This window comes from Zosterops lateralis (genome assembly GCF_965231275.1).
Source record: "Zosterops lateralis genome assembly, chromosome: Z".
Taxonomy (NCBI): Eukaryota; Metazoa; Chordata; class Aves; order Passeriformes; family Zosteropidae; genus Zosterops; species Zosterops lateralis.
This window is the reverse complement of record NC_139800.1, coordinates 79,857,963-79,872,501: the sequence shown is the minus strand read 5'-3', so window position 1 is coordinate 79,872,501 and position 14,539 is coordinate 79,857,963. Positions and strand designations below refer to the sequence as shown.

At 43.7% G+C, this 14,539-nt stretch overlaps 1 protein-coding gene across 1 annotated transcript; it reads left to right on the top strand.

The window, feature by feature from the left end:
• Window positions 1-375: 375 nt before the first annotated feature.
• LAS1L (LAS1 like ribosome biogenesis factor) lies at window positions 376-14,374 on the top strand (the record flags this gene model as incomplete). Its single annotated transcript, XM_083883201.1, has 13 exons — window positions 376-575; window positions 1,306-1,431; window positions 1,635-1,704; window positions 3,849-3,930; window positions 5,025-5,216; window positions 5,804-5,850; window positions 6,234-6,340; window positions 7,021-7,106; window positions 8,014-8,229; window positions 9,401-9,536; window positions 10,111-10,493; window positions 11,449-11,590; window positions 14,010-14,374. The coding sequence occupies 13 exons, from the start codon at window positions 376-378 to the stop codon at window positions 14,098-14,100; spliced, it is 1,878 nt and encodes a 625-aa protein (XP_083739327.1). The 3' UTR covers window positions 14,101-14,374.
• Between the last annotated feature and the right edge of the window lie 165 nt (window positions 14,375-14,539).

The following is a 14,539-nucleotide window of genomic DNA, read 5'->3' as shown; positions in this document are numbered from 1 at the left end:
ACATTATAGTGCACGTGGTGTGGCTATTGGTGACGGCCCTGCCCTGTCTCACAAGGCCTGATTCAGGACACACCTCGCCGTCCCTCAGCTCCCCGCGGCTGCGCAGGGGGAGAACGGGCCTGTTCTGCACAGGCTGCGAACCCCTCGGCATCCCTGGCAGGAACACCGGGACAGGGAGCCCTGAGGGGCCGCGCCCGGGCGGGAACACCAGGACAGGGAGCCCTTGAGGGGCCGCACCCCAGCGGGAACACCGGGACACTCAGCCCTGAGGGGCCGCGCCCGGGGCCGAGCGGCGGGAAGGGGAAGCGGAAGCGGAAGCGGCGCGGGCGGGCGGGGCGAGCAGCGGAGGCGGAGGAAGTGGAGGCGGAGGCGGCAATGGCGGCGGCCCGAGCGGGCACAACCGGCCCCCGCGCCCGGCCCGGAGCCTCCCCGGCCCGCCGGCGGCTGAAACCTCTGCGGACGGTGGTGGCGTGGAGGGGCCGGGCGGAATGGGACCAGGTGATGGTGGGGCTGTACTGCGGGGACAGCCGGCTGCAGCAGGGAGCTCTGGACCGCGTCTCGGCCTGGAAGAGCCGGTACGGGCCGCGCGGCGCGGGCGGGGAGCGCGGTGCGCCTCTCGGGGCCGGCCCTTGTGCCTGGAGCGGGCCCTGTGTGCCCGGAGCGGCCCCTCTGTGCCCGGAGCGGCCCCTCTGTGCCCGGAGCGGCCTCTCTGTGCCCGGAGCAGCCCCTCTCGGGGTCCCTGGAGCGGCCCCTCTGTGCCCGGAGCGGCCCCTCTGTGCCCGGGGGCTGCCGAGGATCCGAGCACAGCTCCCACCGGAGCAGCTCCGGGGCTGTGCGGGCAGCCCGGCGGTGCAGGCGGCCCCGTCTTGCAGGGCTCCTTCTTCCTTGCGGGAGGCTCCGGGCACGGAGCTTATGCTAAGAGCACGATGGCTCCTTAGGAGAAGGGGGGCAGAAGCCCTGCATGCCCGCAGCTTCACGGGGTGAATTCTCGAGGCAGTGAGTAGCATATCCAAAGCCCCTAAATTGCCCCTAAATTGCTGCGTACACAAGACCCACCTAGATAAATCACCTTGTATATGTGCTTAGCGTATCCGTAAGTATTCATTCAACCTATGCTTAGGAGTGACCATGTAACCACTCTGTTCCAATTGAACCCTTCTGGAAAGAGACTCTGATGCTTTCTGAGCATACCATTTCCTATGCTATTATGTACCACAGAGCACAAAATGTAGTGGGAAAGTTGCCCTTTTTGCGGGGCAAATATATTTGTGTGAGCCTGCTCAGCTGGTGTTTGTTTTCCTCCAGGTATGGTCCAAAAATGCCTCTTGCAGTGGACTGCACAGCAGAACTGATTCGTTGTAAGGTCCTGGATTCATCTGGCAGGCTGAAGTCACATGAGCTCATCCTCTCTTATGGGCTGGCTCTTGTAAGGTAAGGGCTCTCAAGGCCCTTGTGCTTTGAGAGAGAGAGAGAGAGAGAAGGACCTGGACAGGTGTCATTATTCCACTGTCTGAGTTCACTTTGCATCTCTGGGACCACAGGGTCGTACAGCACACGGGGAGTTTGGTCTCTGGTGTTCCAAGTTTCTCTGCAGCTCCTGATAGTCATTTATCTTTTCTGTAACCTCCATGCAGATTTGTCAACTTGATCACGGAGAGGAAACAGAAGACTGTCAGCACCCCTCTGAGACAATTAGCCAGAGAGGTAACTATTTAATAAAAGTTGCTTGATCATTTACATCTATTCAGAAAGCATATGCATTGGTTATTAACAGCACTGAGTGGATGAAATTGTAAGGGAGGGGTCACTCTTTTGTAACCAAAATAACAGATATAGATGCTTCTTTGTTCCAGCTGCAAAGTTTTAAACAGATTTATTGCAGCTGGATCTAAAACTTTGCTCTTTGAAGTTACAATTAGAATAACAAAGGCTGATGATAATTAAAGGTTTTTGAATCACATGTGATCTTGATTTACATGTGTATAGTCCCAATTGACATACTGTCACACATTTTTCTTTCTTTACTACTGAGATAGGAAAAAGAGCTAAATCTGTGGTTTATAAATCCTAGTCTTTGACAAGCAAGGCTGTACATAAAAAACACTCACATTTGCAAGTATTTTCATCTTGTGTGTCTTTCTTCAGGTGAGCTTTTCCACTTGTGTGGAAGAGGAAAGGTTCAAGCTGTAATTGTAGTAGCATGACCAACTTGAGTCCTTTTACTGCCTTTTTCAACTGCACTGAACATCATTCCTGGCACTGAACAAGTTTTGACAGTGAAGGACAGACAATATTTGAGACTGTTCTGTATATTTTTGGGCCCCTGTGTGAGAATGATGAATTGGATTTTTATATTTTTCCTGGGATTTTGAGAAAAGTTTTGCTTCTCATTTTTTAAGACTGATCAAGCTTGAAAGCAAAGGTCTTGCACAGTTAAAGGTAGTTGTCCTCAGGAGAGTTGCAAAAGACTGCATGCAAATTACAGTGTAAGTTTCAGTATCACATATGATATTATTTGTATCTTTGACATTTAGTTCTCCAGAATGTGTCATCCATTTAAATACAGTTCAACTGCTTCTCAGTGTCATTAAATTACATGTAACACCTCTGTCTAAAAAGAAATCTCCTGTTGGATGTAACACTGAAGAACTTAAACTGTAAAATGCCAGTCTGTGGAGGACACACAGGAGGAGGAATGCATCAGAGAGCTGGGGGCTCTTGCCCCACTCCTGCAGTGGGAAGCAGGGGAGCTGCAGGGCAGGAGTGGCCAGGAAGGTGCTGTTCCCAGTGGGTAGAGCTCTCTGCAGGTTTGCAGGGCTGCCTGCAGGTTGTCAGGGTCCGCAAATATGTGTGGGGAACCTGACGGTTCGTTTTAGGGATCTCAGAGCACAAAAAACACACCAGGGGACTGATATATTCTGTCTCCTGCCCTCCTCCCGGGGGCTTTAGCTAGCTCAGTTATTAGGAGGATTTGGAGAGAATTATATCAAGGACGAGGTGAGATATCTCAGAAGAGGCCCTTTCTCCAGGACATTTGTCCCAGGTGTTTATTCTTCGAGTTTCCAGGGGGGAAAGAGAGCGAGCACAGGAAAGGGAGAAAATTTATAGCCTCCCAGCTCAGAAGAGAGATAGCTGGACCAGAGCCAATGGGGTCAAAGAAGGAAGTAAGGGTCACTCTAAGTGGTCAGGGACTCCGGAGGGTCAGGAAGGAGAAACCATTTCCCTAGAGAATTACAACAGGGGACAACTCGGTTTACTCAATCAAAAATGCACCTTTATTTAGTGCCAACAAATGCGATAGTGGGGAGAGAAAATAAAGAGTAGTAAGAAAGAGAGGGAAAGAGGGGAAGGGGATTATAGCTACCAATGTGGAGGAACGAGTCCTCAAGGCCTAGAGATGCCGATAGATGCGATCTTCTCCAGTGGGGTGATCACAAAAGTGAGCGGCAGTCTCCAGGGTTTTTATAGGTTGGTTAAGGCGGGGACCAAAGCCAGGGGCACAGAGCCAAAGCAGGAACCACCTGTGTTGAGGTTGGATGCTCATGAACAAGCTGCAAACCGTACCTCAGGTATGGACAGACCAGTTTGGACAGGCAGCCTCGGCTCAATCCACTGTGACCAGTTCCATTGTTGTTCCACTCCATTCTCATGGAGATGCACACCAGTCCTCAGAGACCTGGCAAACATTCCACCTCAGCCAGGCCAGGGGCTCCTTTGAGAGTCTGGGGTCTCAGTCCTCAATCATTGGAGACAGTCATGAGGCATACCACACCCTTGGACAGACTCTGGCAAGGTGTGTCCTGGTGCAGTGGGAGCAGGGGGCTCAGGTGTGCTGGCTGTTGTTGCAGGTGGGCATCCCGGTGTGGGTTGTGGACCTCCGGCACGAGCTGACGCACGGGAAGCTGCCGCGGCTGCCCCTGTGCCGCAAGGGTGAGTGAACCAGGGGCTGGCTTTGGGACAGGGTGGCCTGAGACACAGCTGGGGTGACACTGCCAGGGCTGCAGGCCCTGAGGGGAGCCCCCCTGCCTCTTGTTTTGGGGTGCTGCAGCACGGGCAGCGTGCTCGTCCTGGCAGGGAGAGTTGTGATGTCAGACGCTGAGAGGATTTGCCACTGCCCTGTCAGGAGAGCTGAGTTTGTCCAGTTGTTCCAGGTTGTGGTTCTTCACAGGGCAGATGTTCAGAGGGCTTTCTCCGATCCCTGAAAATATTACTTGAAACAACAACAGCTGGTTGCAACATTGTGGTGCTTTTGTTTGTTTTTACAGCACAGGAAGTTCGTCTTGGGGAAATAGGTGAAAGTTTTCCTGATGGTTTAGTGATAGCTAAGACACTTAAAAAATCCCATTTAGGGAGAAATGTGGATACTGCAAGCCTGAGTGAATGACCAGCTCATAGCATTTGAAGAGATTCCTGGGAATTTTGGGTTAAGGCTTGAGAATCCAGTTAAATAATCTTCAGCCTGGTACTTAGATTGAATTGGGAAAATGCTGATGGAAGAAAAGGCGTTTTCTTTCCGTTCTATCTGATGTATGCATAGTGTAGTCCCTGCACAAAAAAAATTATGTTACTGTTGTAGATGCTGTGTTAACCATGGTGATACTAAAGTACTGACTCATTTCTCGTCAGAATGCCACTGCAGGGACCTAGTTGCTGCTTAAATTTGACTAATCTCGAGCAAGGTGCAGTGCCATAGCAGTGTCAAATATTTTTTTTCTTTTTTTTCTTACCAATGATGGGTAGTTGCCATGCCTATGATACTGGATTGTTTGATTTTTTTTTTCCTGGTTTCTTTCTAGAGGTTGGTTTTGGTTTGGTTTTGAGGTTTGGGTATTTTGCTTGGTTTTTTGTTTGCGTTTTTTTAACTTGTTCACGTTTTCATTAATGGAGCTTTTTGTGTTTTCAGGGTTCATAATTGGTTAATGGCGTTTATTTTCATAATACAAATTAGCAATATGCCAGCTATTATTTTTCACCATAACAAAGAAATCCTCACTGAGAGGATAATGTTTTCTGTTCTCCATTAGGCTGTGATGTTGTGCTGGACTGGCTACGAAGGATGTATTGGAACCGTCAGCTGGGCAATAACTTGTGTGAGGAAGATGAGGATGAGAAACAAGAGCAGGAAGAGGTGGAAGCAAATGCAGAGCTGGACAGTGATGCGTGGGTGATTCAAACCCCTCAGCATGAGGCCTGTCAGAAACACAAGGAATTCCATGGTAGGTGTTCCTAGAAAACAGCAGATACAAGGATTAGCTAGAGAAAGCAATTTAAATGTGTCATCTTCTAGTGTAGATATACCTTTAGCTCAAGTCTTGGGATTCCTCTTTGGGTCTGGGTGGATTTTTGGGGCTGACTGACTGGTTTGGTAGTGTTTCTCCAAATTTTTAGCACTTTGGTTTGTAAATAGCTATAGTGCTGTAGCAATTTATGCAAAATGCAAGTATAAGGAATACAAATGTGCACCAGAACAGAAACTGCACATGGGAACAATTTTTTCCAGTGATCTTATTAGGAATTTTTTTTTGAGCTGTGTGGGTTTATCCAGCTTACCTGTCTTTGACTACTGTTAGTGATAACATATGGAAATTGTGGTTCAACCCCACTTGAAAAAATTTATGTTGCTGGAAAAGTCTGGGAGTTCTGGCAGTCTTCATTGTGTTGTCTGAACAGAATTGCTGGCTTCATTTGACTGATGCCTTCCTTGAGTGTAAACTTAGCAAAACTAAGCAGCTTCCTTAGATATAAAATTCCCTTACATTAGTTGATCTTCTGCTTAAAAATATGTATTTATGTTTATTTCTAGAAAAAGTCAGAGATGCTCTGATATCTTACAAGAATGAGCAGCTCCGGGTAAGTGCATTCTGATCATCAGCACTTTCATTAATTCTCTTTTCTTTCTTGGGCAGTATGTTTTCTCTTCCTCGTTGCCTTAGCTACTTCCTTGCTCAGCTCTGTCTGCTAGTGTTGTCAGACATGGCTTGCCAAAGGAAAACTTCACTACAGAGAGCAAGCAATTTGAGCTGTGACAATTCGTAATGTGGGCACTTGTTCAGGTTTATAAAGGAGATCTTTACTTATTGGAGATTCTGAGAAAGGGGTACATTTTTGAACTTCTTCAAGTGCTGGTGAAGAAGTACACGTGGCACGTGCATCTTCTTGTCATAGCAATAATGTCTTCGTGTTTGTCATGGGAGTATATTTTCTGTTAATGCTTGAATTTTTCCTTCACTCAGGTTATGCAGACTGTTTCAAAGTCTCGAGAATTGTGGTCTGATTCCTCTTCAGAAGTGGACTGGCTCAGGATTTTGGCTCAGATCAAAGACTTGATGCAGCAAAACAGGTATGTCTCTGATACAGAACTGAGGTGAAAGGTACAGTGCTGAACTGGGCTGTAGACCTGTTAAATTTCCTTTTCATAGTGTCCTGTAGCTGATCATGGAAAAAAGCAATTAGTCAATTTCCTCAACATCTCTGAGGACAAGATTGTTGATCTGTGCTAATGAGCAATGGTGCTTGTGCCAGATGGTCTCCAAGGTGTTGTCCCAGACTTAGTTATGCTGGCCCCAAGGCAAGCAGCATCTTCAGTGTCTTCAAAAGCTCCCAACAACCCTGTAGAGATTTTAATTTCACAGTAACTTTTAGAATTCTTTAAACTTTCGGGGCAATACTTGGCATTTTCTGTATTTTTTTATCTTTCTATTACTACAGAGCTCTAGGACCTAGTGTGTTGAGACTTCCTTATGCATGGAGATCTTGACCTGCTTTGAGAAATCTAATTGATGTAACTGCAGAGGGGAGAGAGTATCATGTTACAGATAAGAGCTATAGCTCCTGGTATTTTGAATATAAATATGTATGCCATACAAGAACAGCATTACCAGGCCTCTTGTTCAAACAAAAAAGTCTCCATTCCTTCCTCACAGTTCCAGGTTTTGACAGTCAAACTTGTTTCAGAACTGGTGCAAGTAGTGTTCTGATATATAAAGGGATAAGTGTCAGTAATAAGTCTCTCTGCTCTAGGGGGGCAGTGGCTGAAGCTCTTCTCACTGATGGTTTTCTCATCCCAAAGATGGATTGTCTGAAGATGCTAAATATAAAGTATGAAGGTGAGTGTTTTATGCATCACCCAGGTAAAAAATACATAGCTAGTGTTACGACCTAATGTGCTGCTTTTTTCTCATTATATTGAAATCTGCAATTGGCTGCATATTTTTTATAAATCTGCATCCTTAAACATCTTTTGCCCCGTTCTCCAGAACCCCTTATGGTCATGATTAGCTATTGCTTTTGCATAAATTTCTTGGGATGGAAGGATAGCTATTCAGCACTGAATGTCTAGCCAAAATATTTTTCAAAGCTCCCATCTCTACCCTTTTCTGCAATAGTTGCTGATTTCAGGAACTCCAACTAGTTTCTCTTCTACACTGAAGATTTGAGGAAAATGAAAATGGATGGGTTTTTTTGAGCTTCATTCACCAGCTGCATCTTAGTTTCAAGCTGCTGCCCATATCTGTGGAGTTGCATTTATTGTTTGCAAGAGAACTAGGCACCCAGAGGGAATGAAAATAAATAAATTCCCTATTTCACAGCCAGAGAATTTTCCAAGAAAGATTCTCAAACTTCCATGACTATATAACAGTAAAATACTTAAATGCTTTTTGATTTTATGTTGCTTTGCTCAATGAACCTTCTCTTTGCAGTATATTTTTAGATAGAATAGCTCTTAATTATGTGTGAAATAAGCTGAAACTGGAAGGGGATTAGCAAAACAGGTATATCTTCATGTGTTAATAATTTCCTTGTGCTAATTATCAGATTGCTACTTATTTTACTTGCCTAGCATAAGAAATAGTTTCAGGTTCAGTGAGGACCTCAGGAAATATCCTGGAATCAGTGACCTGAGAACAAACCTCTTCAGTTTGGAGCAAGTGTCACACCTGTATTTCATAAAAAAACTACAAAACACCAATTTCTGTCTTCTCTGTTTTGTTTTTTTTTTTCTTCTTATCGCAGCAAATAAAGAGGTATGGCAATTCAAAATCCCCCCAGCATTTTACTGCTTTTGGCAGCCTTTGCTGTCAGGCCTCCTTTCCCGAAATTTTACACAGATCCTAATAGAGAAAATGTTTATAGAGTTGAAGGAATGTTCTGACTCTTCAGAACTCCGACCTCACTTCTTGATCAACTGGATTTCTGAGTTGCTGACTGGCATTGCCAAAGGATATGCTGGTGAGTGTGTTCTGGAATTTCTTTGTTTGAAAAAGCATAAGAGTTTCTTCTGTACTGGTGTAAAATTATACTTGTAAAGTGGTGGGGCATTTATACATAAGATGCAGTAGCCTAATTAGTACATTTTGTCATGTGAACATAAAGCTTTTATTGTTGCCTTTCTTGGACTTTCAGCCTGCAGCTTATGCATGTCATGTATTTCTTAGCAAAAAAATTGAAATTGTTATTGGTAAGTTTGCTGCAGCCTCCTCGAAATAGGAAAAGCAAATCTGTCACAGGAAAGATCAGGCCATTAAGTGCTGATTTCTCCAGATATCAATACTTGTAGGAAATAAGATCCTGCTGCTGTTATATGTGATGTGTTATGAGATCCCTGTTCCCAGTTCTTTTCTTCCTTAAAAGAAGTCAACCTTTGTAAGATACTAAATGTTGGCTGTCCTTTATTGATCCTATAACAGGATTTTTATGCCTTCTAAACTTACAAGTAATAATTAATATTTTGTTTTCAGTTCCTGACTCTTTAGAACTGTTAAAATTGGCAGACTGTATGTCTCATTTCAGAGATGGGCCCTGAAGGGCCTTAATTATTCAGAGTGTCACAGGTTTCTGCTAACAGGATTTTTATACTGTGGCATAGTGCATCCTTGCAGAGGTTTGCACCCCTTAATTTTGGTGCCTCTTGTGTCCTCTCCTGGTCTGGCTCAGACTGCACAAAGATTTTGGCAGCATCTCAGGCAGTCATAGGTTAAGATTTGGTGCTTTCAGTCAGTGCTGAGCCTATCCATGATGTACCAAGATCCCTGAATGCTGCTGGTTCCCAGCTGTCAAATCTACTGTTTGGAATGGTAGTGGGTCCCAGATACAGTGCACTGCATTTATTTGGGATCAAACTGTTCAAACACGTCTTGTGGGTTTCCTGTCTGGGGTGATGTGCACAGGGCCAGCTTGGGAATGTCTGCACTGCTTTGTGGTCAGGTCTGGTGCAGCTGTCCATGCCTTGTCAAGTCCTTTATAACAACCTTGATGTGTTTTTTGTCATTACATCTGGTCATGCACTTGGGTTAAAATGACAGCTTATTTGAGGATGTGTTCCAGTGAAAATGCAGAGGGATGAAGGGCATATGTTTGATGACTTCTGAGCACCCTGTTGTTTTCATTATCTTCTTTGAAGGGAAGAAAAAACAACAGTGTAACAAGCAGGTGTCTATGAAGGAGCTGTTCCTCCGTAAATTTCCTTTGGACTGGATAAGAGTGACTGACAGCTGCTTGCAAGCTCCCTGCTGGGCAACCCCACACCTTCTTCAGATGTAAGTTTGATGCTGTGACCTGGAAAAGGAGCAGCAAACAGTGCTCTGTAACAGCTTTGCTTCCCCAGTGATGTGCTGAGCAATAGCTGCATTCCCTTGCTTTTTCTTTGCATCTCATGGTAATTGTAATAGGTGCATACAGAGCCATGCTTGCTGCTGTTCATCTCCCCTCTGATGACACACAAAATCAAGAAGGGAAAGAATTTTAAATGTTGCGCCTTCAAAATGAAAGCAGAGGTTATCTGGGGCAGTATTTAAAGAAGTAACCTGTTCAGAAGCAAAGTGACTTGGTAGGGATGTGACTTTATTCAGGTGATAGGAATTTACTACAGTTCCTAACTTCTATACATGAAAACAGCAAAGCAGTAATTTAATTAGAGGTATCCCAAGTGCTTAATTTTAATCACAGAGTATTCCAGCATCCACTGACCAGGGAATTATCAGATTTTGCCTGTTAGATGAGCTATGTGAGCCAGCTCTCCTGGAGAAAGCAAACACTTCAAAGCAAAAAATACTCCAGATGAAGATTTATCAAACCTTTAAAGACTTTACCATTGCCCTTTTTCCTTTCTAGGATCCTCACAATCATGAGACCTCGCTTGCCACGTTCTACTCGGAAGAACCTTCTGTATCTTGCTTCCATTTACACAGAAGGAGGTCCCCATCCTTTGTCCAGTCCAGGCCTCTCTTCAGATAGCAGTGAACAGCCAATTTATACTATAGAGAGCTTGCAGTGGAGAGCCAGGCAAGAAAATCAGGTTAAAAATCAAGGGCACACTGTAGAGAAACAAGAAGATGTGCCAGAGAGAGACAACGGTGTAGAGGAAATGGAAGAAGAGGAAGAAGAGATGGTGACTGAAACAAATCCTTTGGAAGGACTTGCTCATTCTGGTACCATGGTGGCCATTGCTGAGAAAAGGGAAGCACTGCAAGGGTCCCCCTGGCAGATCACTGCAGGTAAAAACCGGCTGTAAGACTTAGACAGTCATCATCACTGACAAATGTTAATTGCAATGCAAAGACATCTCAGCCTTTTGGGCCTGGCCACAATTAAATTGTGCTTCAAAGTCATCTAAATGCCAAATTACTGAAAAAAAATGTGGATTTTCCAGTGTTTTGTTTATGTTCAGGAGTAATTTCACTTAAACTCGTAAAATACTGTGTGTGTGTTTTCCAGGAACATTCTATTTCTGTCTTATTTATTTTTTTATTAGGCTTTTCCAAACTGTTTAAAATTTCAGTGTATCCAGTTGATGGGGCAGCATATATGCCATTTGTGAATGGTGAAGGAAATATTTATGTTTCTTGGACTTCTGTTTGTCAGACTTGGGGGGTATTTGAAAGCACAGATTGTCTGTGAGCCTAAGTTCCATGCTCTGGGAAAATGGTTGTTATGGCATGGTGGCAAACAAAAGAAAGGGGCAAGACAGGTTTTTGGAAGAAATAAACAGTATATCCAGTGTTCTGTTAGCTTTGTTACAGTAGCTGTACTTTCTCCTTGGGGTTGGAGGTCTCTGGAGCTAAGAATTCTGGATGAGTCATGAAGGGATTCAGACACAGGAGGAAGAAGTTGGTGGAGAGGAGTTGGAGTTAAAATGACATTTAAATTCAAAAAAAAAAACAGACACTAGAAGACTGAGCTTTTGTACTCCATTGACTGGGAAATTTTCTCAAGTGAAAAAAAGAAAGAAAAGAGACATCTTAGGCATGTTGATGTGAACAGCTTCTTAGAACTGGATGTTTTGAGAACAGAAGCAAAATTGTCCTCTGTTTCTGTGACATTGGTTCAGATCGTTTGCTGAATGGCTGAGTTTCAGGAGGCAGTATTTGTGGACTTGGGGAGGGTGGTCTTGTGATTCAAAAATCTCTTGGGGAAACTCAGACTTCTTGTTTTTGTACTGTTTTTATCTAGATGAAGTACGATGGAAAGATTTTCCTCTTGGGAAACTCCCAGGTCAGACAGATGACCCTGATGGTCTCATGTTGGATAATTATTCTATGATGTCCCTGCTTGATCAGCCAGTGAGGGAGGAGTGGAAGTCTCTCAATACAAAGTAAGTAGTGGTGTGGGTAGGACTTTGCCCCTGAACCATGAAATGCATTTCTCTCTCTGTGTGCCTTTTACTATACCGTGTGAAAAATTAGGGCTGAGATTTCCTTTTTACTTCTATTTAAGTAGTTTGACCCAAATATCTACTGTTGCCTCTAAACCTAACCCTACCGATATCCCTTGAGGATGCAATTTTCTGATATTGCTATCTTCACTCCTCCTGCTCTTTTTTAAAATAAACCACTCCAAGGATTATGAAATACTGCTGTTTAGCAGGTACCAGCACAGCCCCAGCAGGCTTGAAAATTGAAGTTTCTATTAGCTGGGGCTTTGATCTTCAATGTGCTGGCAGTGCCCAGTGACCTTTTAGAGCTGTAGCTAGTAATGTAGAGCTGCAGATCTGACCTCATTAAAGAAACACAGATTGTCCTGGAAATAACAGGGACATTCTGTAAAGCTTTAGTCAGGTCACCTTTGTCACTAGATGAAGCTTACCCAGTTAAAGCATCCCACTGAAGATGTAGGATCTCCTATAATTTTAATCCAAGGAATGTTTCAGAATATAAATGAATGGTAGTTATTTTCCTTAACACTCAATTGGACAATTTTCTAATTTTCACTGGTCCTTTTCTGTGGTTGGTGGGCCCAGTCTAGTAGCAGTGTGAAGAACTGAGAATCATGCAGCCTGAGGTGTTCCATTGAGAAGAAATCATGCACATGTTCATATTTCCACATATTCAGAGTTCTGTTCAGATTCCAAGCTGCCAGTTTCAAATCTGAGAAATTTCCATTTTTCTCCATCCTCTTGTTCATCCTCCCTGGCATCAAATTACTGACCTTCCCTTATCAATAACATTCTGTTTCTTTGGAGGAAGATACCCTAGACTGCATTTTGAAAAATTATTTAGTCATGGTGAGGACTGATTGCATATTAGTTGCAAGCTAAAAAGCTACAAGACAGATTTGTAAATTTCAGGCTGTTTTTTGAACAGTGTAATGTGTCATGCAGCTCATATTACTAGAAAATACTCATGTAGAAAATGAGAAAGCACATACCAGGCCAAATGTAACATGTGTTTCTGCATCTCTTTGTGTGGGGAAAGGGGCAGACAGTTTGTTCTACTCAGATTACAGCCCTGGCAGGATGCCAAGGGAAAAAAATCTTAGAAACATGAGGAAAACCTGTTGCTACCATAAATAGAAAGGAGCAGAAACTAATTTATTCCTGTAGCTGTGGCTGGAAATGATCCAGGTTTCATCAGGAGTGCTGCAATGGCAGCTTGTTCGTTATTCTTACCTCCCTTGCATAGCAGTTTCTCCATTTGCCAAAGAACCTGTGGTATTAAAAGGGTGGTCTGACTTCCTCACTGCAGAAGGAAGATTTCCTTGACTGCTTACATTTTCTTCTGTTTAGAAACCTTGTCCTTTGTCTTGTAGCTACGTGGGTTTTTTGTTTCCCCCACCAAAGGTGTTTGTATGGCCTGTTCCGGAAGGGCTTTTTGCTCTTCACTTCTTTGGAATTGCCCTCTAAGTTTTCTGTCTGCAGAGAGCTGTTCTACCAGGCTCATGAAGGGAGGTACTAAGGGATGTTATGAGAGGTTGGGAAACCTTGATGTTTTTCTTCAAAAATATCCATAAGGTGCTTGCAAAAGCATCTGCAGCATAGGCAGTGGGATGCATCCTTTCTAAAAGCAATGCCCTTCTTTGTCTTCCTGCAATTCCCTCCTCCCAGAAGATTGTGTTCATTTTTTGGTGGGTTTTCTGGTGTATGCTGTGCATGTGTATTTTCAAAGTTCATGTTTAGTGTTGCTGAGGCAATCTCTGGAGCTTTGAATAGCTGCTGTCATCCTCAGGCAGGTGTTTTGGGTTTTGTGATAAGCATATGTGCTTTGTATTGGTTCCCAGTGTCAGTTTTACCTGATAGCAGGAGCAAATTTGACAAATAATGACCACTTGGAGAGTTTTCTGAGGGTGGAGTTGCTGACATGCTGTTGCTTTAGGGGTTGCATCTTTGGATGTCTCTGTAAGTCCCACAATTATATCTAAAACCATAGAAATTAGTAATATTGTAAGATCTGTAACTTGTGAAAGACTTCTCATGTCAGTTGCATTCTGTGTTAACTTTTCACCCAAGCTTGTATTCCTAGTTGCAAAGGATAGATGAGAATTGTTCTCTGGTTATTTTTGCAGTCATTTCTTCCCCATAACTGTTAGTACCTGGTCACCTTTCTTTTGGTTTGTGCCTTGTACCCTTCATGTTTCAGGACTATTGCCACTCTTAAACAAACCGATTGAAAACTAAGGACATACCAGCAGATAAATGTTTCAGAGCTAAAAATGAGAAATGTTTTGGAAGTAAAGTGCTATCAAAATTATTTTGGTGATGTGAGCCTTATTAATGTGCTTTATTCTCTTCCTCACAGCTCTGCAGAATTGAATACTCCCGTGACAGGAGCATTGTTATGGACCCAGAATGACTTCCATAAAATAAAAAGTGGCCTTCAGCTTTTCTGATACAGCAGCAGAGTGCTCTGTGACTTCTAGTTTTGCAGAAGTTAAGTGGTATAGAAGATCTAGGAATGGTGGTGGGAAAATAGTCACTCCAGGAGAAGTTGTTGCTGTGATTTATTGATTTTTACCATGTAAAATCAATGTTTTGTAAAAGTGTTGTGTTGCATGTACAGTAACCATTGTACTGTTTAACCAGTTGGAGTTTGCCTGGTACAGTTAAGAGTACTTTGGAATCTTCCATGTTTCTTACCTTTTTCATAAACAAATACAACTGACTGAAGGCAAACCTTGTTCCTGGATGCTGTTTCTCAGTTTTCACTCTGGAAGGTTTCCTTTGGCCCTCTTTATGCCAGACCATTGGGGCATTCCTATTTTAGTGATGCTGATACTGTCCTGGAGGAGTGATTGTGCCAGGATAAGATCGTGCTACAGTTTTCACCTG